The sequence below is a fragment of the Megascapheus bottae genome, chromosome 29 (assembly GCF_031878675.1).
Source record: "Megascapheus bottae isolate mThoBot1 chromosome 29, mThoBot2.hap1, whole genome shotgun sequence".
NCBI classification, from domain to species: Eukaryota; Metazoa; Chordata; class Mammalia; order Rodentia; family Geomyidae; genus Megascapheus; species Megascapheus bottae.
In genome coordinates, this window is record NC_143537.1 from 10288382 (window position 1) to 10311974 (window position 23593).

Consider the following 23593-nt stretch of genomic DNA (forward strand, 5'->3'; position numbering starts at 1 on the left):
AGGCAAGAAAAGCTAAGAACATCTTCTTTTACTCTTCTGCATCTGCTCTTTAGGGCTTATTACATTTGACAAAATCTGTCCTTTTAGGGGGGAGATTTCTATTCCTAGGTTGTCCTCCTTCAAAAGTTATGAGGCTTCATTCCTAAAAATACAGGACGAGCACATATGACTCTAAATATATCATTAGAACTATGTCTAGAAACATGTGTGAACTCAAGCCAGGAGTGCTAAGATGGTTAAACAAGGCAGAAACAGAGTGAAAACACTTCTCAGAGAATGTCAACACAGAACCCCAAAATACAACTGCAATGTAAGAAAACTAAGGCAGGCACACACTTCACAATTTCACTGGAATTGTTACTGTTCTTATCTTAAAAGTGGGAAAAATGCGTAAAGTCACATAGATTAACAGCAGAATTTTTTTGGTGGGGGGGAGGGGTCTGGTCCTAGGGCTTGAACTCAGGGTCTGGGCACTGTTCTTGGGATTTCCTAAAGATATCACTCTACCACCTGAGCCACAGCGTTATTTCCAGCTTTTTCTGTATATGTGGTACCAAGTAATTGTACCTAGGGCGGCCCTAACAAAATCCTTCAGTCATGGAATACAACTAGCACAGCTCCCCACCCAATCTGCTCTCAGACCTTCGCAGTTTCTGGCATCTGGAGGCACCTGGGCCAATGGCAGCACAAACTCAAGAACTCCAAACATGACCTCAACCCCCGACCGGAGGAACACGTGGGGAGGGTAGACTCGGGCCCTGTGCCCAGCTCACAGCTCATACCTGATACCGAACCCACAGCCTGGGATCCCTTCAAGTTACAGCTCCCAACGTCCACGGAGGTGAGGCTGGACGACTGCACCCGGGCGCTGACCTGTGGAATGCAAACCTTCAGAGCTCTTGCATCAGCACCAGCCACAACTTACTTGACCATTGGGCAGGAAGGCGCATGTGCAGGAAACCCCATGCGTTCAAAGGCTCTGTGCCCCCCCAGACTACAATTCCCACAATGCGCTGGGCCACGCTGGAAGAAGTGGGATTGTCAGGGGTTCCACGTGTGCTGGGCCCCGGGTCCCTCGAATGTGTGGGTGCATGGTGACACTCCCCTCCCAGCCGCAGAAGCTAAGGCGACTTTCTTCTTGAAAAACACTGTTTGAAGCCGAGCGTGGGGACGCATGCCTGTAATCCTAGCTACTCTGGAGGCTGAGATCTGAGGATCAAGGTTCCAATTAACCTCTAGAAAATGGGAAGTGGGGCTTGGCTCTAGAATAGGGTGGGAGCCTTGAGCTGGAGAGCTCAGGGACAGTGCCCAGGCCAAGTTCAAGCCCCTGACCTACAAAAAAAAAAGGTATATTTCTTTTAAAAGAATATAATTTTGTTGTTATTAAAGTGTGCAAAATTAATACCAGCCGTACATTTTCCAGGAGTTTGTGTCAAGAGAGTTTTGCCAATCTTACTCTTTTTTTTTTTTTTTTTTTTTTTTTTTTTTTTTGCCAGTCCTGGGCTTGAGCTCAGGGCCTGAGCACTGTCCTTGGACTTTCTCAAGGCTAGAACTCTACCACTTGAGCCTCAGCACCACTTCCGGCTTTTTCTATATATGTGGTACCAAGGAATCGAACCCGGGTCTTCGTGCATGCTAGGCCAGCACTTTAACCACTAGGCCAAACTCCCGGCCCGCCAATCTTACTCTTGCAGGTGAGAACCAGGTTCAAAACAAAACTTTTTACAAGGCAATTTAGTTGAAATTATTATTTGGTGGGGAGTCTTCCAGCGCCAAATTTAGCCACCTAGAGCATTTTCCCAATTTTAACTAGGCCATCTCACATACCAGTTTATACCAGGACCAAATTTAAACCTGGGGGAACCAAGACTGATGTCTACATCCTGCCACCAATTGTCTCCAGATGATCACTTCAGCCAGGTTATTAGGAAAAAGGAAACTAGACTAGGCCTACAGCTTCCTGGCCTGACCTCTGCCTGCCTCAGCTGGCCATCTGACTTGAAAAGGAGGGCCATTCCTCACTGCAAAGTGTTAGCTAATTTACTTTTTCTAATTTCCGCCCTCAAATGATGTGCCCTTCCCTTTTATGTGCTTAAAATTGTCCGTCAAAAGGGAATGAGGAGTAGTCTGAGTCTGTCCCAGAGTCACAGAGGAGAATATACAGAAAGACAAAGAGAAGAATCCTCAGGTGGGAGACTAAACCGAAAGTAGGACAGCCTTAGCCCTCCGGGCAAACATACAATGGCTGAAAGGGAAACTCAAAGTGTCACCTGCCAGCACACACAGCAGGCGGCGGATGGGAGATGTTAGGGGTGAATCAGAACCTAATCTCGGGGCCCCTGTAATGGGGGGGGGTCGCTTGGGAGGAGGCTGTTAAGCTCCAGTATGAGGGAAGGAAATCTCTGGAAATGAACAGAAAACAGGAGTTAATCCACGAGCAACTCGACAGACCCTAACACAGGATACCAGTCCTGAAAACACAAAGTTGAGGGTATACCTGGACATGAAAGGAAAGTTACAGCTGCATGTTGTAAATTGCCACAAGCCACCAGTGGGACTCGAACCCAGGCGCACGCCCCCGGTTATGGATGAGATTCACCAGTGGGACTTTAACCCATGCGCACACCCCCTGGTTATCAGTGGGACCCACTGGGGACCGGGAGACTTCTCCTTCCAGCCCTGTTGGCAGCCCTTTTAGTACATCTGCCAAGGCTCTTTGCCAACCCCCAAATACAAAACCTGCAGGCCAACCAAAAATTACAGAAGAGTTACGAAAAGTTACAGAAGGTGGAATGGCAATGCCTCAAAACTTACCGGCTGGGTTTCTCTTGCCTGCTCGGTCAAGGTGTCTGGCTGGACTTGGGATGGATTCCCGGCCAACGCACCAAATGTAATGCCGGAGTTCAGAATCCTTACCCAAAAGACCACAGGAGACAGGAACCAATGGAAATGCAAAGGAGTCTTTATTGCAATCTGGAGCCTAGACTCCCGCGAACAGAGCTGCAACCAGTCATGCTGAGAGCCCCAGCCCAGAGTTACAGCAGGTTGAATACACTTTTGGGGGGAAGATAAGGGCTTTGCATACATCATAGCATCTTGTAGCAATCTATTACATACCGCAGGAAGGTCACAGAACAACTCTAAAACATAATTGGTGTATCATAAAGTGGGGAAGAATTCAAAAAGAATTATTGGCTAGGCCGGGAGTTTGGCCTAGTGGTTAAAGTGCTTGCCTAGCATGCACAAAGACCCGGGTTCGATTCCTCGGTACCACATACATAGAAAAAAGCCGGAAGTGGTGCTGAGGCTCAAGTAGTAGAGCTCTAGCCTTGAGAAAGTCCAAGGACAGTGTTCAGGCCCTGAGCTCAAGCCCAGGACTGGCCAAAAAAAATGTTTTAAAAAAATTTAAAAAAAGAATTATTGGCTAAATCAAAGGGACTGGGTACTTCAAACTGATTGGTTAGGGACATCCTGCCCTAGGCAAATGTCACCTATGGGACTTTCTGCCCTGGGCAAGCATCACCTGTGGGTCAGTGGGGTCATCCTGCCCTGGGCAACCACCCTTAAAGCTGCTATCTCTGTTGGTTTAGAACTAGTTCAGAAGGACCTTCTGGCGGGACCTGCTTAAAAATATCTTTTTACTGAAGTTGATCGAACTTCAAAATTAATTTAGGCTTCTCAATTAGCTCTTGTGTCTCCAGATGCAAGAAACTGGCTCCAGAGAGAGGCTAAAAGGGCAAGTTGGGTACTTCTCCAGACTAGAAGAGGTGGGAGCTGTGCAGGTACATTCCATGACTGAGAGAGTCTGCTGTCACCACCTGTGACTTCATTCACTTTGCTCAGCTGTAAGATGAGCTAGGGAACCATTGTAGCTGTGAGTTTCATGATATTGCAGTTGTATTTTGGGATTCTGTGTTGCTTCATGTATAGATATTTGTGCTCTGCTGCTTTGTTAGCCGTCTTAGCAAGCCTGGCTTGAGTTCACAAGGGTTTGTACCCGGCAAAGTTTCCAGAGACAGTTCTACATGGGATATTGGGGTAGTACGTGCTGGTCCTGTATTTTTAGGAATGCAGCCTAGCAATGTTTGAAAGACACCCTGCAAATACGAATCTCCTTTCTAAAAGGACAGATGTCACCAACTCTGACAAGCCCTACAGAGCAGAGGCAGAAAAGCACAGGAAGGGGAAATTGTTTTTAGCTTTCCCTCCCCTAAGGAATAACTGGTTCTGCTTCCCAAAGCACAAAATTGATTCGTGGTACTCATTCCTCCAACATTCAGTCACTTGGTGAAATTGGAAGGTTTAGAATTTCAGGAGGGGAGAGGAGCTGGGCTGAGGAATAAGCTGAAATCTAGTTATTAGAGGGGACATGATAGAAATGAAAGTACCTGTCTAGGTAATAATCCCTAATCCTATTTTCACTAATTTATCCAGCCTATTCCCACAATCATTTCTAGTTCATGATCTCTTAAACTTAATCCCAAATATCCCTCTATGGATTGGTGATCCTAGCTCTAATAAGCTAGCATTTCAGGAAGTGTTGGTCAGGGATCTTAGTCCTTCTAGGAAAAATTACAGAAGAAACTTTCAGGTAATGTATATTGCTCAGAATCATGATCATATAATTAGTAGATGTTACATATCCTGACATTTTACCTACTGTTATGCATTTGTGACAGTCTACTCACAGAAGTATTACTTCACTTAAGAACTTCTTTCTAGGAACTGAAGTTAAAGGAACATAAGCACTCTGTTAAAATATCTTTTTTTTTTTTTTGTGCCAGTTCTGGGGCTTAAACTCAGGGCCTGGGCAATGTACTTAGACATTTTTTGCTCAAGGCTATCACCTTGCCACTTGAGCCACAGTGCCACTTCCGGCTTTTTCCATGTATGTGGTGCCAAGGAATCAAACTCAGGGCTTCATGCATGCTAAGCAAGCACTCTACCACTAGGCCAAACTCCCAGCCCTATTAAAATATCTTATAAAAACATGTTGATCCTGTTTTTTTTTTTTTTCCAACAGGTGAGGACTGTATATTGAGAAACAGCAAGGAGCGAAGACCTTCCCCTAGAATTGGACGTTGTGCTAGGGACTGGATTTGGAGGTGGCCTAATATAGGGCTTTTCGAGAAAGCAAAAATTTAAAAATGGGTTGTAATGTCTTAGGGGACAGGGCTATGTCTTTGGCCAGGCACACAATGGAATGCTCCACCTGGGGTGTGGGGTTATTAGCCCTGGGGATCAAGTCAGACTGACCTGCTTGCAGACAAGCAAGCTTTGTCTTGTGCTTTTTGACCCTGGGGAATTAAGACAGGACTCAACCTTCATATTCCATATCTTTAGAGTTTTAATGGCACTTCTGTCTTTTTTTTCTTTTGTCATTCTTGGGACTTGAACTCTGGGCCTGAGTGCTGTCCCTGAGCTCCTCAGCTCAATGCTACCACCTACCCCTTGAACCACAGTGCCACTTCCATTGATATTGTTTTTTTGTTTGGGGAGGGTGGGGCATTATGGGGCTTGAACTCAGCCTGGGCACTGTCCCTGAGCTCTTCAGCTCAAGGCTACCATCCTACTCCTGACCCTGGGTGTTGTCCTTTTGTGCCCCGGCTGGCTTTGAACCTTCTCAGTAGTTAGGATTACAGGCATGAGCCACCATGTGCAGCCCATTGATCCTGTTTTTATCCTCTGCACTTCCTATGGCTTTTGCAACTTTAAAGTGTTACTAAGATGGATGTTCTCCATTTTATTTGTCTGTTGTTGATAAACAATGGTTTCATTATAATAATGCCTCTTTAACAGCACTTAAATTCAGAGAGACTGCCTAAATCTGCATTGCAGAACAAGTAATGAAATATAATTCAATACAACGCCTATGTTTGTGTTCTAATCCTGGTCCTTGAGCTCAGGTCTGGGCATTAACCATGAGCTTTTTTTCCTTCAAGGATAATGTTTGAATACTTAAGGTACATTTCTAATTCCAGATACTTTTGGTATTTTATTGGAAATCAGAGTCTCCCATCTTTCCTGCCCAAGCTGTCTTCAATCTGTGATGCACAAACCTCAGACTGCTGAGTAGTTAGTTTATAGCCATGAGCCAACCTCTTACAAATACAATACCCTCTTATAAAATACATATTATGGGCCCAGGAGTATAGCCAATTGGTAGAATGCTCACCCAGCATGCCATGAAGCCCTGGATTCGATTCCTCGGTACCACCTACACAGAAGAAGCCAGAAGTGGCGCTCTGACTGAAGTGGCAGAACATTACACTTGAACAAAAAGTGTCTAAGGACAGTGCCCAGGCCCTGAGTTCAAGCTCCAGGACTGGCAAAAAAAAAAAAAAACCCAGGGCCGGGAATTTGGCCTAGTGGTTAAAGTGCTTGCCTAGCATGCATGAAGACCCAGGTTCGATTCCTCGGTACCACATACATAGAAAAAAAAAAGCCGGAAGTGGTGCTGAGGCTCAAGTGGTAGAGCTCTAGCCTTGAGAAAGTCCAAGGACAGTGCTCAGGCCCTGAGCTCAAGCCCAGGACTGGCAAAAAAAAAAAAGCCCAAAACAAAAAAACAGAAAGCATATAATATGTCTAATAGTCACTAACCTGTCACTAATATGTATACGGTAGCTCAAATCCCCAAACTAAAAGAAAATACCATACCCAGAAATCTCTAATACTCCTGGTCTCAGCATTGTGAATTTATGTATTTAGCTATTTTAAGCTCTCTTATTTTGCCAGGCTTGGTGGCTCATACATATCTGCGAGTGGTGTTTTCCTTGTGGATAGCATCACCTGTGTGTGGTGCTTTCCTTTAAAAGCTCAGCTGCAGGGAAAACAACAGAACATCAACTTTGAGCAAAAATGTCCAACCTGGAATGGTGAATGAATGAGGTGACCAGTGTTGTCGAGAAAGAGTAGGCTTTCTTGTTGCATAGATCTGCCTAGTCAACTGCACTGTGGCAGAGCACACACAGCCAGCACTAGGCTGAGAAGGAAGGCCAGGGAAGAGAGGAGAGTTCTAATTAACTCTTTTCTTTTTACCCAGGCCTGGGGCTTGGACTCAGGGCCTGCAGAGCTGTTGCTTTGTGCTTAAGCTAGTGCCCTACCACTTGAGCCACAGCACAGCTTCTAGCTTTTTCTCAGTAGTTTATCAGAGATAAAAGTCTCAAGGACTTTCCAGCCAGGCTGGCCTCAAAGCTCAATATCCAGACTGAGCCTTCTGAATAGCTAGGATTGCAGGCAGGAGCCAGTGCTGTCAGGATTCATTAACCCTTGTGTGTCATGCTCAGGAATGGGGACTCCCTCACCACTATGGTAGGGACAGCAGACAGATGGCACTGGGAAGTAGGTACTGTCTGCACTCCCATTTAGACAAGGGCATGACACAGTCAACATCTGAGGTCTTTGACAGGAAGAAACCCAGGGCCCTTGGGCAGAGAGTGCACACCAGTTACAGCAGGAATCCCATCAATGTCTGCAGACACTGACATCCTAAGGTTAAAGCAGGTCTTGGTGTGGTGCTCAGCTCCAGACCCCAGCGACTGGGCCTGGGCGGGATGGGAAGCTGGCCTCCCTGACCTAACTCACAGCAGTAGAGAAAGCCAGGATCTAATCCTAGGGTGCACTGGAACTCTGCCAAAGCCCATCCTGGGTCCAGTGTGAGCTAGTTAGTTTCCTAGAACACAGCTCTGGCACTTTCTCTTTGCTTATGTGAGCCGGGTACCCGGTGCAGAGCCGGATTTACCACTGGGGCTGAGGAGGGGGAAGATCTGAATCCGGACTCCAGGTCGCACTCACATGGGGGGGGGGATCCCTCCTCAAGAAGGCAGAGGTCGATGGGTACAGACACTCGATAGCAAGGGAAGAGACAATGCTGTGCCTGGACGCTCCACTGTGCCGGATGATGGCATTGTCAGAAGGGACTCCCCTGGCAGCGTGGACTCAGTGGTAGCGTCCGGCTCCTAGCAGGCCAGCGGTGGAAATACTGAGACACTGGCGGTGGTGGCACCCTGGATGCAGGAGTTTTTCCCGACTTGCGCTGGCACCTCTGGGGACTCACTGACCCCGCTCCTGTCCTGTAGTGGGCACAGGGCTGCCGGCTGGGCGTGGTAGGGCCGAGGGGCCCTGCGGAGGCAGAAGAGAGGCGGCTTCTGCAGGCGGTGGCTCTGGTACTGGCGGCCCAGGTCTTCCTTTGGGGGCTGTGCACCGCGTATCCTGAGCAGCAGCCCGGTGCCACCCCGGAGGTTGGGGAAGCCGCTGGTCCCTGCGTTCTGTCTGGGTGAGTGCCTCGGGTGTGGGTGCCCCTGCTTCTCCTTGGGTCTGGTTTTACTTCAAACCTGGGGCTCCTTCTCCCTCCTGCTTCTGTCCCTGTCCTCAGAGGCAGCGCTGGAAGAGTCTGTGCTGCTTCATTTTTTTTTTTTTTTCTGATGAGGTAAATTGAGCCCCTAAGGACTGGTTTGTCCTTTGGATAGAGTCAGATTAGGAAATGTTACAGGGTCTTGGGGTTCCACATAACTCCTGTGTGGATTCCACATCCCACCAGAGCCCACCATGCAGAGGCAGTCTCATGGAAAAAGCTGAATTTAGTTGGGGAATCGGATAGTGTGCTAACTGCCAGGGACACAGTGCAGACTCGGGAGCTAACACTGTGACCCCAGAGGTTCTCAGGCTGGGTTTTAAGGACAAAAACCATGCAGTCAATCCTGGCCACACACAGGTGGCCAATGGGATTGTAACAAACAGAGGGACTGGATGGTCATATCCGGCTACACGCAGGTAGCCAATAGGGTTACAGACTGCCTCATGGTAGCTGTTTGAACGAACCTATCATCTTTCTGAATTGGCTGGGGAATTTGGTACTTCCCCACACAAAGCAGCAGCCCTTTATTCTTTGTGTGTGTGGGGGGGGGGGGATAAGACTATTCCTTCCTGGAAGGGCAAGAATAGCTGGTCTGTTTTACTATTGTTGGCCTTCAACATTCCCCAATGGGGCCCGGGAGCTCTTAGTGCATTCAAGTTGGAGTCAGTTTTTGTTCCCCATGGCCCTTTGTGTCCAGTCCAGGACAGTTACTTCAAACTTTACAGTCAGGCCTCCTTTCTGTTGTTCTCTCCTGTCCCCTGACCTGGTCTAATGTTCCCTTTCTGGGAAGTATCCTGACTTCATGCCCGTAACCCCAGGGTGTGATGCTTTTTGCAGGACTGGTTCCCTCTTCATTTCTGATCACCTTTGTTACCTCCCCCCTGCTGATTCAGGTGTTTCTACTCAGGTCCCTGTCACAGTTAACAATTTGCACTGGGAACCCTGAGCCTCCCCCTTCCCTAACCCTGTTCTGCTTTCTCCATCCTATTTCTCAAGCTCTGTGGGATTCCATAGGGAGTGAGTGCAAAGAACCTGTTTGAGTTTCAGGTTCTTTGGATGGGGTAAAATGTGAATTTTAGGTTTTTGGGGTAAAAAGTGAATTTTAGGTTCTTGAGGAAATGCCACCTTTGACTCTCCACAAGTGTACTGTTGTCCTGGTGGAGGGATCCCCAAAATGCCCCAGAGCTCAGTTCCCTGAGGCTAGGATGCCCCATGCCTTCCTTGTCTCCTCTGAACTGATGGGACATGGTGTTTCTTGAAGTCCAAACAGTGATCATAATTGTTTCTGCCTCTTTAAATCTCACTTGTATACCTGCCCATGTGTACGGGCATTTGGACTAAATTAGCATCTGTGTGTGTGTGTGTGTGTGTGTGTGTGTGTGTGTGTGTGTGTGTGTGTGTTCAGATCCTGGGTCTTGAACTCAGGACCTGGAAGCAGGTTTTAGTTTTTTTCACACATGGCTGATGCCCTACCACCTGATTCATTGCTCCACTTCTGACTTTTTTGTGGTTCTTTAGAGATAAGAGTCTTAGAGATTTAATGCCTGGGGTGACTCAGAACCAGGATCCTCAAATCCTCTTCCCAATGTGTGAACTACTGGCATCTGGCTTGGACTAGCATTTCCTGCTCAGTTACATCACTCCAATTCTCTCATCTCCTGGCAGGTCTATACATGCTTGAATTGTTTCTTATGGTAGGGCACTGCAGATTTGCTTAAAGAGTTTATGGGTTCTATGGGAAGTGAGTAATTTGTGTATCAGAATCAGACCTGATTGTTGACTGGCCTCAGGGGAAGAGGCTGACTTTATGAGGTTGATCGTTTTCCTTTCTCCTCCTTGTCAGGCTGCTGTGTGGTTGTTCTGATATCTTGCACACAGGGCTCTGGTTCTTTGCCACAAGGCTTATCAATTGGAGCTTCAGTTTCTATACAGTACCAATATCAGGGTCAGGATGCCAGGGCTGTAGCCTCACCTCTGCTTTGAACTTGCTGTGTGTGTTCAACATCTGCCATCTCCATCTCTGAGATTTACTTTCTCCATCTGTTCAATATGGTTTTCTGTTGGCAGCATTCTATGATGTGATAAGTGAGTAAATAGGAGGCTACTTCCTTTTCCTGTGGCCATTGTCCTATGCAGTCTCTAAGGTTCAGGGGTTCCTATGTTGGCAAAGCCCCAGGCAAAGGGGTTGTGTCCTGCCCAAGTGCATCTGTCTTGCAGAATAGTTGTGATGAGGTCCATAAGAATGCTTGATAGTCTGCTTCTGCCTAAAGAAAGCTCTCTTATGTCAGTGGTGGTAGTTGCCAGAGAAGTCCGGATTTTCATTTCCCATTGACCAGATGTGTATAGAAAAGTCAAGGTTAACTGTCAGTTTGGCCTGAGCCAAGATTACAGGCAGTGGCCAGGAGTTTGTCCTAGTGGTAGAGTGCTTGCCTAGAATGCACAAAAAACCTGGGTTCGATTCCCTCGTTACCACATACATAGAAAAAAGCTGGAAGTGGTGCTGAGGCTCAAGTAATAGAGCTCTAGCCTTGAGAAAGTCCAAGAACAGTGCTCAGGCCCTGAGCTCAAGCCCAAGACAGTGGGGGGAAAAAAAAGTTTCCTTTTTGGGGGCAGCAGAAAGGAGCTCTTTTCTAATGATTGGCTTTTCTAGTTGCTATATGAATTAGCCTCCAGCTGCTGCCTTTCAGGAAGGTCCTGCCAAATTTTCACACAGCCTTTTGTGTTCAACTCTCCTGGCAATGCAGAGCCCTGGGACTGGCCTTCAGCTGGCCTTGAAGGAAGAGGCTGCCTTCTTTCTTCCAGTCCTCGTTTCAGTCTATTCCCAGAGCATGCATGGCATACATCAGGGTATTGTCTGGTATCTGAAACACTCAAAACTGTTTTGAAAGGTTGACCAGTTTTATGCTCAGCCTGTCATTCTTGTTATAGTTGAAAAACCTTTTCAGGGTACATGGTGGATTTTCCTGGCAGAAGTAACCACACAGACTCTGGATGGTGGAAGCCACTGTGCCTGGCTATTTTGCTTTTCATTTATTAATTTCATTTATTTGTTTATTTATTTTTTGTGGGTCCTGGGTCTTGACCTCTGGGCCTGGGTGTTGTTTCTGAGCTCTTTAGCTCAAGGTTAACACCCTGAGTCATTGAGCCACAGCTCCACTTCTTGTTTGCCAGTGATTAATTGGAGATAAGAGTCTGATAGGGGAGGAGATGAGGGGAGGAAATGGGAACAAAAACATGAGAAGGGGTATCAATGTGTGAGAAGTACTGCACCTTCTATCTGACAAATATAATTGTAACCCCTCTATTAATTACAATAAAAAGAAAAAAGAGTCTGATGGTCTGTAGTGACTGGGCTGGCTTTGAACCACTGTTGTCAGATCTCAGCCTTCTTAGTAGCTAGGATTACAGGCATGAGCCACTGTGCCTGGCTTTTTTTTTTTTTTTTTTTTTTGGGTCCATTTTGAAACTTGAACTCTGGGCCTGGGCCATGTCCCTGAGCTTTAGAGCTCTAGGCTACCATCCTGCTCCTTGACCCACAGTGTCACTTCCTGTTTTCTGGTAATTTATTGGATATATGAGTCTCAGGGACTTTTTGGTGCTCTGGCTGGCTTTGAACCATAATTCTCAAATCTCATCCTCCTGAGTAGCTAGGATTACAGCCATGAGCCACCTCACCTGACTCTTGTGTTTTTAGTAGTGAAGCACACTAAAATCCATGAGACCTTTATCTTAAATTAACCACCAGAAAACCACAAGTGGGGCTGTTGCTCAAGGGGTAGGATGGTATCCAGAGTTCAAACTCCACAATCGACAAAAAGAAAGGAAAGAAAATAAAAGAAACAGGTTGATCTTGGCCAGGGAGTTTGGCCTAGTCGTAGAGTGCTGGCCTAGCATGCATAAAGACCAGATTGAATTCCTCGGTACCACATACATAGAAAAAGCTGGAAGTGGCACTGTGGCTGCAGTGGTAGAGTTCTAGCCTTAGGAAAGCCCAAGAACAGTGCTCAGGTCCTCAGTTCAAGAACCACTAATTTTTTTTCGTAGGTCATGGGGCTTGTACTCGGCCTGGGCACTGTCCCTGAGCTCTTCAGCTCAAGGCTACCACCCTACCCTTGAACCAAGCCCCATTTCCCATTTTCTAGAGGTTAATTGGACATAAGAGTCTCAGGTCCTTTTGTGCTTGGGTTGGCTTTGAACCTTGATCCTCAGATCTCAGCCTCCTGAGTAGCTAGGATTACAGGCATGCTTGCCCGGCTTAAGAAAAAAAACAACAAAACTCTTTTTAAAGAAATTTTTAGCGGGTGCAGGTGGCTCCTACATGTAATCCTAGCTACTCAGGAATCTGAGATCTGAGGATGGTGGTTCAAACTCAGCCAGGCACTAAAGTTTGTGAGACCCTTATCTCTATTTAACTACCAGAAAACCGGAAGTGGAAGTGTAGCTTCAGGGGTAGAGCAGTAAGTAGTCTTGATCTGAAGAGCTTAGGACTGTGACCAGGCCCAGACTTCAAGACCCACAATGGACCAAAAAAAAAAAAAAGAAAAGAAAGAAAAAAAAGAAAAAGGAAAAAATTAATTCAAGAAAAAAAAAGTTTGATCCTTTGCATTTTCTATGACTTTTGCAACTCTCTCGTTATGAATATGGACATTCTATACTTTGTTTTGAAAAATTAAAATTTCTCCACTACAATAATGAGCCTAAAATATTTTACTGAGTGTATTTTAGATCACTGCTTTAATATGTGTTATGAAACTTTTGATGAAATCCACAAAAAAAAGAGGAAGAAAATTCAAGAAAAAGAATTGTGATATGTAATGTGGGAAATGGAAAATGTATTATTGTTGTAATGTGGAGGATATATTATTGTAATGGAAGTGTAGAAGTTAGGGACTGCAATTTAGAGCCCTTTCTTATACCTTTACTCCCCTACCCCCCTGCTTCCCTCAGCCTTTGTTTACCCGGACCTAACACCTTTCCCTTCAGCCTCCTTTCTCCCAGTCACTGTTTACCCAGAAATTAACACCTTATCTCCTGCCATTTGTTCACCTGGGCTGCATCTTGAGACCTCCTGGTGCCTACTGCCAGATATAATTTGACTATAGATAAAGACTTTTGAGATTTATAGGATGAAGCCCCTGAGAGATTTATGGTATGAACCCCCTGGCATGTTTGCTGGCTTTCTTTAACAACTGCCTGCTTTTACAGACCTGGGCTGCACTCTGAGATCCCAACCTTGGGGTGTACTCCTGGCACGTCAGCTCCTTCCCTGCTCAATAAACTTTTAACATCTCAGTCATATTCTGAGTGGTCTCATAGTTTGTCACATCTAGACCCCATTATAGAATCAGGTTGATCTTATTTTCATCCTCTGTACTTTCACTGAGTGTATTTTGTATCAGTTGAAATGGAGTGACTACCTGAACTTGTGTTCTAGAACTTTGATGAAATATAATTTAAGGGGCCAGAAGTATGACATAGTAATAGAGTGCTTGCCTAGCAAACACAAAACCCTTGGTTCGATTATATGGTACTTCATATACATTTATTGCTGGAAGTGGTGCTGTGGTTCAAGTGCTAGAACCCTAACGTTGAAGGAAAAAGTGTTTAAGGACAGTTCACAGGCCCTGAGTTCAAGCCTGAGGACAAGAATGTATGCATATACACACATACACACATACACACATATACATATATATATTTATACATATGGATATGTGTATGTAAACACAATACATTGCCATTTTATTGTGTGCTTGTCCTGGTTCTTTAGGTCAAGAGTAGGAAAATCTGGGGCAAAATCACACAAGTTCTTTCCTGACTACCTCATTTGCCTTCTCTTTCAGCCATGCTGCCAGAATCTTCTGTTCATTGTCAAAAGCAAAAAAGAATGAAAAGATCTCTGGTGAGCTGCTTTGCATTTCTCTTTGTTTTACATTCCATTTTGTAATAGCCTGGCAGATTTAGCTGCCAATTTTTTTTTATTATTAAAAATGCTTCACCTACTGGACCACCTGCGTGTGGTTATGAGTACCTGAGTGTGGTCTCATCCTTGTCGTGGTTGACTGTGGACATCATAAGGTGACATCATATGGTGGTGATGACCTCCTGTGTATAGTTATGATCACCTGTGTGTGGTGTTAACCTTTGACAGCTCAGTCTCCTAAGACTCATGGCTGCTCTCTATCCACCAGAAGGTAGAGAGCAGCCATTGTGTTGCTAATTCAATTGACTCCTAGCTCGGTTCACTCAGTGCTGGTCACTATTACTGGGGATTTTAGGGCTCTCTAAAATGGCAGGGACATTACACATTTTGTGAACCTTTGGTGTCCAGGATTTAAAAGCAGAAGAACAGATTCAGCTTAAGGAACATGCTGACATCCTAAGTCAGATAAAGATGGCTTATAGATTTAGCATCTGGAGTTCTAAATTGAGTGCAGATTTTTGTTTGTAGTCTTTTTTTTTTTTTTTTGTCAGTCCTGGGCTTGAGCTCAGGGCCTGAGCACTGTTCTTGCGCTTTCTTGAGGCTAAAGCTCTACTACTTGAGCCTCACCACCACTTCTGGCTTTTTTTCTATGTATGTGGTACCAAGAAATCAAACCTGGGTCTTTGTGCATGCCTGGCAAGCACTCTACCACTAGGCCAAACTCCCGGCCCCTCCTGGTCCACTTTTTAAAATATATTTGAATCAAACATTTGTATATTGTCTTTTTAGAAAAGTTTTCTATACTATAGAAGAGTAGAAAATAGATTTCTCACCCAGCCTGATACTTTGTTATGGCAAAAATAGAAAATTAACCTGCTGGATGTGTTATTACTAGATTCTTAAAGATTTAAAAATATTCTCACAAAACCAGCTTATAATGTCTAAGAATATAGTGATTCTGTATTGTAGCAGGAAGGTGATGTTCACAAAAGTTTGTGCTAGCAGTTCCTTTTTACCTGGGATGGAAGTATCAGGATAGGGATGACCCGCCATTAATCTTGGGAAATTTAATAAGAAAATTGATTAACATACCATGTTCTTATTTTGAGACCTAAGTCAATTCTTTTTTTTTTCTTTTTCTTTTTCTAAGTCAATTCTTGTATGGACCATATCAATCATTAGCTACCTTCTTGCATACTGTTACTCCCTTTAACATTCACCCGGAAACTAAGCTTTTCATAGATCTACTGATGTGGTTTGTATTCCTTGTGATGTCCTGCATGTTTTGATTGCTTATGAGGGCCCTTTTTAATAGTAGCTCTAAATGACTTTTTCAGTGAGGCAGAATATGAAAATGCAGGAATTATTGTTCATTTACTTCATTATTACCTTGATATGTAATGAATTTTATCAAAATGAGCTGAAACCATCCTTTCAGACATCTATTTATAACTAATGTGGTCTTGCCAGATTATTAGCTCTTTAAAATTGTTATCTTCTCTCTATTACTAGTACCAGAAATGTGTTCTGATGTATTAGGGAAACTTTGTATTTCTAATTACCTAGTGGACATAGGGAAAAGTATGTCTAATTTGATTTTTATTCTCCTATGGATAACAGAGGAAGCTGGAAATATTTTATGTAAGACAAAAGCATACATGTAGAAGAATGAAATTCCAGAATTGATGTGCTCATGACTCAGGGCTAATTACTTGATGGAAATGTGCCATTGCAGGAGATGGTGTCATTTGGAGATGTGGCTGTGGTCTTCAGCTGTGAGGAGTGGCAGGACCTAAACATTGCTCAGAGGACCCTGTACAGAGATGTAATGCTGGAGACCTACAGCAACCTGGTGTCACTGGGTGAGCAAAAGTCACTGTATCTTACAAGATCCAATGATTTGTTTTTAGTGGACAGGCAACTTTTTACCACAGTGTCAGTGCTATTTAGATGTAATGTTTCTGTCTTTGGGAAGTGTCCTTCTCTCTCTCTCTCTCTCCCTTCCTTTCCTTTCTTTCTTTCTCTCTTTGTTATCAGATAAGACAGTCCTGGGCACTGTCCCTGAAGTCTTCAGATCATGTATAATGCTCTTCCACTTATTTTTATTATTTTTTTGTGGGTCCCATGGCTTGAGCTCAGGGTCTGAGCACTGTTCTTGGACTTTCCAGAAGCCACAGCACGACTTTGGCTTTTCTATGTATGTGGTACCTGTTGTACCTGAACTCCTGGGACCCGGAAAGAACCACCAGAGGCCGAGGCCAAAGCAAAGGGGCAAGGGTCGTTTATTACCAGTTCGAACCCGGACATCCGCGTACTCTTTGCCAGTGATGCTGAGAGGTCCCGAGCAAAGATTTTACACAGCTTTTTTTTTTTTTTTTTGCCAGTCCTGGGCTTGAGCTCAGGGCCTGAGCACTGTCCTTGGACTTTCTCAAGGCTAGAGCTCTACCACTTGAGCCTCAGCACCACTTCTGACTTTTTTCTATGTATGTGGTACCGAGGAATCGAACCCGGGTCTTCATGCATGCTAGGCAAGCACTTTAACCACTAGGCCAAACTCCCGGCCCCTTTACACAGCTTTTATAATCATGTACAAACAAGTTACAGCTACAGGCTCATGACTGGATAATATTTAGTTTGACATTTAGTTTGATTCATAAGTATATTTCTGATTGTTTTGGGTGTAGGTGATTAACTGTTGGGTCCTGGTGACCGCTGGACTCTGAAAACAGGGCAGTTACTGGAATTTATGTACATTAATTGTGTTCCTGGAATAGATGTTTACTATGACCACTGGGCCCTAAAGTTTTTACTTCCCAGAACAAGGTGGGAACAAGGTGGGCCTAGAGGGGGGTTTCTTAGCTTGTTCATTCCTCCTTCAGTACCGAGGAATTGAACCTTGGTCTTTGTGCATGCTAGCCATTAGTACATGAAGTGTGTATTCATAACCCAAACTTGGCATTGTGGACCATGGTTCATGCTTATAATACTGCCTACTCAGGATGCTGAAATCTGCGGTGAATTTTTTTTTTTTGGTAGGTCATGGAGCTTGAACTTGGTGTGGATACTGTCCCTGAGCTCTTCAGCTCAAGGCTACCGCCCTATCCTTATGCATAGCCCCACTTCCGTTTTAATTGTAGATAAGAGTCTCAGGTCCTTTTGTGCGCAGGCTAGCTTTGAACCTTAATCCTCAGATCTTAACCTCCTGAGTAGCTAGGTTTACAGGTGAGAGCCACAAAGACCATCAAATCTGCAGTTTTCAGACAAGTCCTCATGAGACTTTTACCTACAATTAACCAACCACTCAAGAACTAGAATAGGAGCTCTGACTCAAACTGATATAGGGCCTAAGCATGGGGTAAAAGAGCTGAGTTCAAGCCACACAATAAGGGGGAAAAAAAATCCAAACCTAGGGGAAAATCAACCAGGGAGCCAGTGAGAAATGAGAAACAAGATTTAGGAGCAACCTCGTGAACAGGATGTGTGAGACTTTACAACACACATGACACACCATGAGCAATAATTCTCCATTATTTCTTATCAACAGGGCACTGTCTTACCAAACCTAAATTGATTGTAAAGCTGGAGCAAGGTGCAGAACCATGGATAAGGGAAGTCTCAGAAAAGAATTTCACAGGTGAGTTAATGCATTTTGCATAGTGATGGTGGAGCAAGAGCCTAGTGGGTAAATACATCTTGTGCAGTACTGAGCAGTAATATTGCTAGTTCCCCTGAGTTCAGAGTGTGGCAGAGAACTAGGTAATCTTTTTTCTCAAAGGCTTGTGAATCAAGAATTTAAATGGAGTCATACTGAATTTTGTATGGTAGTAGAGCTGGAAATTCTCTTTGTCTTTCTGGAAATCATTCTAAAACCAAATAATAACAACAACAAAAAAAAACCCCATAGAAATAGAGAAAATGAGATTTCAAGCTGGAGGCAGTGGCTCATGCTTATAATCCTAGCCACTCAGGAGACTGAGATCTGAGGATCACTGTTCAAAGCCAGCCTGGGCACTAAAGTCCAAAAGACTCTTATTTTCAATTAACCACCATAAAACTGGAAGTGGTGCTGTGGCTCAAGGGGAAGGGCATAGCCTGGAGCTGAAGAGCTCCAGGATAGCTTCTAGGCCCAGAGTTCACGTCCAATGACTGACAAAAGGAAGAGGAAAAAGGAGTCCGCAAGTTTGGCCTAGTGGTAGAGTGCTTGCCTGGCATGCACAAAGACCCAGGTTCAATTCCTCAGTGCTACATACATAGGAAAATAAAGCCAGAAATGGTGCTGAGGCTCAAGTGGTAGCAGTCTATCCTTGAGAAAGTCCAAAGACAGTACTCAGGCCCTTAGCTCATGCTCAGGACTGGCAAAAAAAAAAAAATAGAAAACATAATTTTCCATTGTAAAATGTTAGTATTCAATAATTAGCAATAATTAGTGAGGGATAAAAGCATATATATTTCTCATAAATCAATTCTTAGCTTTGTATTTTAAAGTCCTAACAGTTATGGTGGAAGCAAAATGTCTTTACCTTTACATTAAAATTATATTTGGATCTTACTGTTGTTTTTGTGTTTTTTTAACTGTGTCTCATTTTAGATGGCCTAGAAATGGAAGAAATAATTAAAACCTGCCAGAAAAATCTGGATGAACAGCTATGTGAAGAAGCAAATAGTTATACAGTAGAAGAGACACTGAGATCTGTAAGAACTTTTGATTTGAGTACAAAACATAATGCAGAGCTAATTAGGAATAATCAGGATTCCTTAGGGATGGAGACCAAAGAATTGATTGAGTGTCAGAATACGCTTCTTCATAGTGAGACTGGCATACATGGTGCATGTAGGCCAGGTGTGTTTTCTGTAGTTGAAGAATCCTTCAGATACGCAGAGCATTTTAGCCAAAAATTAGAGCGTCCTAATGAGCTTCAGAATTTTGAATATGGTGAAGGGAAGGAATTAAACTCAGAGAGCATATTTTGTCAGCATAATCGTGTTTTTGTGGGAGAGTCTGACAACAACCATAAGGAGCACAGAGGAGACTGTAAAAAATCTACTCAGCGTACCCAAACAGTAGTTCAGAGAGGGAGGAAAACACCTGAATGTACCCAATGTAGAAAAACATTCTCTTTAAGACCTGCAGTCACTACACATCAGAAAATATTCACAGGAGAGAATCCTTGTACCCACAACGAGTCTAAGAAACCTTTCAGGAAGCAAATGCACCGTAAAAAATCTCAAGGCAAACATCCAGAGGGGAATTCATCCGAGTATATCCAATGTGAAAATTCTGCCTCTCAGAAGTCAGACCAGACTTTACCACCTCAAGCACCCACAGATGGGAAACCCTATCAATATGAGGAATGTAGGAAAATTTCCCCTCAGAAGTCAGGTCTTAGTAAGCATTGGAGAATTCATAGGGAAAAGAAACCACATGAATGTAAGAAATGTGGTAAGTCTTTCGCCAAGAAGGGAAAACTTACTGTTCATCAGAGAATACACTCAGGAGAGAAACCTTTTGTATGTAATGAATGTGGAAAGTCATTCACCTGGAAGATAAACCTTACTATCCATCAGAGAACACACACAGGAGAGAAACCTTATGAATGTAACATGTGTGAAAAGTCTTTCACCCAGCAGGCAAACTTTACTTGTCATCAGAGAATACACACAGGAGAGAAACCTTATAAATGTAAAGAATGTGGAAAGTCGTTCACCCTGAAGAGAAGCCTTACTGTCCATCAGAGAAGACATACAGGAGAGAAACCTTATAAATGTAACATTTGTGGAAAGTCTTTCACCCAGCAGGCAAACTTTACTGATCATGAGAGAAGACACACAGGAAAGAAACCTTTTGAATGTAACATGTGTGAAAAGTCTTTCATTCAGAAGGCAAACCTTACTGATCATCAGAGAACACACACAGGTGAGAAACCTTACAGATGTAAGGAATGTGGAAAGTCCTTCACCTGGAAGACAAACCTTACTGTCCATCAGAGGCGACACACAGGAGAAAAACCTTATGAATGTAGTTTTTGTGGAAAAGCTTTCACCCAGAAGTCATATCTTACTGTCCATCAGAGAACACACACAGGAGAGAAACCTTTTGAATGTAACATGTGTACAAAGTCTTTCACTCAGAAGGGAGACCTTACAGTTCATCAGAGAATACACAAAGGAGAGAAACCTTATGAATGTAATGAATGTGGAAAGTCTTTCACCTTGAAGAAATACTTCACTCTCCACCAGAGAACACACACAATTGAGAAATGTTATGAATGTAAAGTGTGTGGAAAGTTTTTCACCCGGAAAGCAAACCTTACTGCTCATCAAAGAACACACACAGGAGAGAAACCTTATGAATGTAATGAATGTGGGAAGTCATTCACTTTGAAGAGATACCTTACTAAGCACCAGAGAACACACACAGGAGAAAAACCTTATGAATGTTACATGTGTGGAAAGTCTTTTGCCCAGAAAGGAAACCTTACTGTTCATGAGAGAACACACTCAGGAGAGAAACCTTATGAATGTAACATATGTGGAAAGTCTTTTACCAAGAATGAGGACCTAACTCTCCATCTGAGAAGACACACAGGATAGAAACCTTATGAATGTAATGAATGTGGAAAGTCTTTTCATCCAGAAGACAGATCTTACTAATAATCATCAAGAGAAGACATACAGGAGAGTAACTAATGTGCAAAATCCTTCTCATAAAAATCACACCTCAGTAACCCCAAAATAATTCTCACAGGTACCCACAGTGGGGAGAAGGCTTATGAGTGTAGCAAAGGTCAGGGTCCCTCATTGAACACCACATGAGAGAAATCTTATGACTGAAACCAGTGTGGAAAGTTTTTCAAGAAGTCATACCTCAGAAAACACACAGGAGAGAGGATGTGAAAAAATTTTCAGAAGCCTCAGTTATTGCCATGGAGAATGCATCAAAGCAGAGGTAAACTAGGTATTACAGGAAACTTGTTTATACTGGGCACTCACAGAGCAAACATTTCTCATCCTCATTTGCTTTTTTGTGTGTGGGGGATATGGGGCTTAAATTGGACTGGATGCTGTCCCTGAGCTCTTAAGCTCAAGGCTACTGCCCTACCCTTGAGCCAAGCCCCACTTCCCATTTTCTAGAGGTTAGTTGGAGTAGAGTCTCAGGTTCATTTGTGCCTGGGTGTGCTTTGAACATTGATCCTCAGATCTCAGCCTCCTGATTTCCTAGGATTACAGGCATGAGCCACCTCACCTGGCCTTTCCCGGAATAGGGAGGATGTGCCTGGATATTATTCAAAGGATTTGGACATAATGTAAGGGCATAATTTCTTCAGGCTTGATGAATAATGAAGAGCTTGAAATTGATGACTTGTGTCTGTTTCTTTTTTGTTGTTTTTTTGTGTTTGTGGATCATGGGGCTTGAACTCTGGGCCTGGGTACTGTGCCTGTGCTCTTCAGCTCAAAGCTACCGCCCTACCCCGGGCATGGTGTTGTCCCTGAGTTCTTCAGTTCAAGGCTACCACCCCTACCCCTTGAGCCACAATATCCCTTCTGGTTTTCTAGTGGTGAATTGGAGATAATAGTCTCACATTCTTTACTGCCCAGGCTGGCTTTAAACTGTGATCCTCAGATCTCAGCCTCTTGAGTTGCTATTATTACAGTTGTTAGCAACTGCGCCTGGGTGACCTTTGTCTTTTGTTACTAAGGAATGATGTGTCAAGGTAATTTTGTAAACTCTTCTGAGTAATCAGAAATCTGGCCCATTGAGACTGGAGTCAGATCACCTCCAGGATGGTTTTACAAGTGATAGATGGGAAAAGACTCATGATTCTGGCAAGGATACAGAGAACATCAATGTCTCCACTACTCCCCTAAAGCCTCTGCCTGTACTTGTGGTCCATACATTATACACAAATGACATACTACATCTAGTTCCCTATTTGAATGGAAGATAGAGTTCCTTGTTTATTACAATATTTGCACAGAAGTCAAATCTGTCTCAATAACTTTTATTCCCCTGTTCCTGAAATGGAACGTGGAGAACATGGAAAGATACACATTTGGGGGTATAGTTTCTTTGTATATTGGTGCAAGTCTTTGAATCAAAATGTGTTGTTTTTCCTTTATATTGAATTAATCAAGGGTGAGGAGTTGCTTGTGATTGTTCAGTCTTACTCATTCTGTGTTTTCTGAGTGAGTTATAATAAAACACCAGTGTGGATGATGAGTAGAGCTTGTGTTTTCTCACTGTGCTGAAGGTTGAATGTGAAGTTCTCAGGAGGATAAATATCTCTCTACCATCATTATCCCTTTCTCCATCTGACTAAAAACATGACTAATATATGGTTTTGTGAAACTTAATTGTGGTAGTAATGGAAATAATAAGGTACATGGAAAAATTGAGGAGCTGAAGGAAGTTAGGAAATGGTTACAGAAATCCAAGGGATGAGAGATACAAGTAGATAAAAGGAGACCAATGCTAATCATTGATAGGGTAAAATTCAGGTAAAAGGAATCTTCGCAGTCTCCCTGTATGTATCTGTGAATCCTGGTGTTTGTTTCTGTTTTTCTCTATCTCCCTATGAGAGCACTCACTGTGTTAGAGTGTGTCCCTGCCCTTCTGTGTGTTTGTCTGCTTTTTATATGTCTGCTTGTCTCCTGTGTAGTTACTTAAAAAAGCTTTGACAAAATTTCTGAAAAACATGGGACTGGGAGTTTGGCCTAGTGGTACAGTGCTTGCCTAGCATGCACAAAAACCCGGATTCAATTCCTCAGTACTACATACATAGAAAAAAGCCAGAAGTGGTGCTGAGGCTCAAGTGGTAGAGGCCTAGCCTTGAGAAAATTCAGGGATAGTGCTCAGGCCCTGAGCTCATTCCCAGGACTGGCAAAAAAAAAAAAAAATCTGAAAAACAACAACAAAGTAATCCTCATCCCTTTCTATTGCCTAGGAAGGTATACACAGTCATTTAAAGTACAGTATTATGTTCAGTGTTCCAGAATGCACATATTTCTTTGTGATGACAAGAAAGCTATTATTTGACCCTAATTGAATGCTGGAGACGGTGCTCCCTTAAATCTTGATTCCTCTGCTTGGGGTCATGGAATCCAGTGTGAAAGGAAGTGTTCATCCCTTTCCTATATTCTGCTACAAAGTGATCCTGGGAAACCATATGTTCCAGGAGACAGCCTGAGATACAGAGAGTTTCAAATCATGGTGTACTGTCAAAGGCCTAAAAGGAGCCTCCATGATCAAGTAGGTGACCTCCACTGTGACCAGTGTTCTACTTGGGACCCAAGATGGCACAGAGCTCTGATCATCC

The 23593-nt window shown here is 43.8% G+C and overlaps 2 protein-coding genes across 2 annotated transcripts in view; one reads left to right on the forward strand and one right to left on the reverse strand.

Annotated features, from left to right (window-relative positions):
• The window catches only part of LOC150044707 (ral guanine nucleotide dissociation stimulator-like), a 358565-nt gene that overhangs the window by 110866 nt on the left and 224106 nt on the right, over window positions 1-23593 (reverse strand). The gene's annotated exons all lie outside the window — the stretch shown is intronic.
• On the forward strand, window positions 7982-20966 carry LOC150044710 (uncharacterized). Its single transcript, XM_090320915.1, has 5 exons — window positions 7982-8275; window positions 14200-14258; window positions 16015-16141; window positions 17824-17913; window positions 18868-20966. Exons 2-5 carry the CDS (start codon window positions 14202-14204, stop codon window positions 20868-20870), a joined length of 2277 nt encoding a protein of 758 aa, XP_090177041.1. The 5' UTR covers window positions 7982-8275; window positions 14200-14201; the 3' UTR covers window positions 20871-20966.

Bases quoted from the DNA above. Each gene is read 5' to 3' on its own strand.
- LOC150044710 (XM_090320915.1), top strand. From the start codon at position 14,202: ATGCTGCCAGAATCTTCTGTTCATTGTCAAAAGCAAAAAAGAATGAAA. The intron at 14,259-16,014 runs GTGAGCTGCTTT...GTGCCATTGCAG, and splicing joins AAAGAATGAAAAGATCTCTG to GAGATGGTGTCATTTGGAGA. The intron at 16,142-17,823 runs GTGAGCAAAAGT...TCTTATCAACAG, and splicing joins CAGCAACCTGGTGTCACTGG to GGCACTGTCTTACCAAACCT.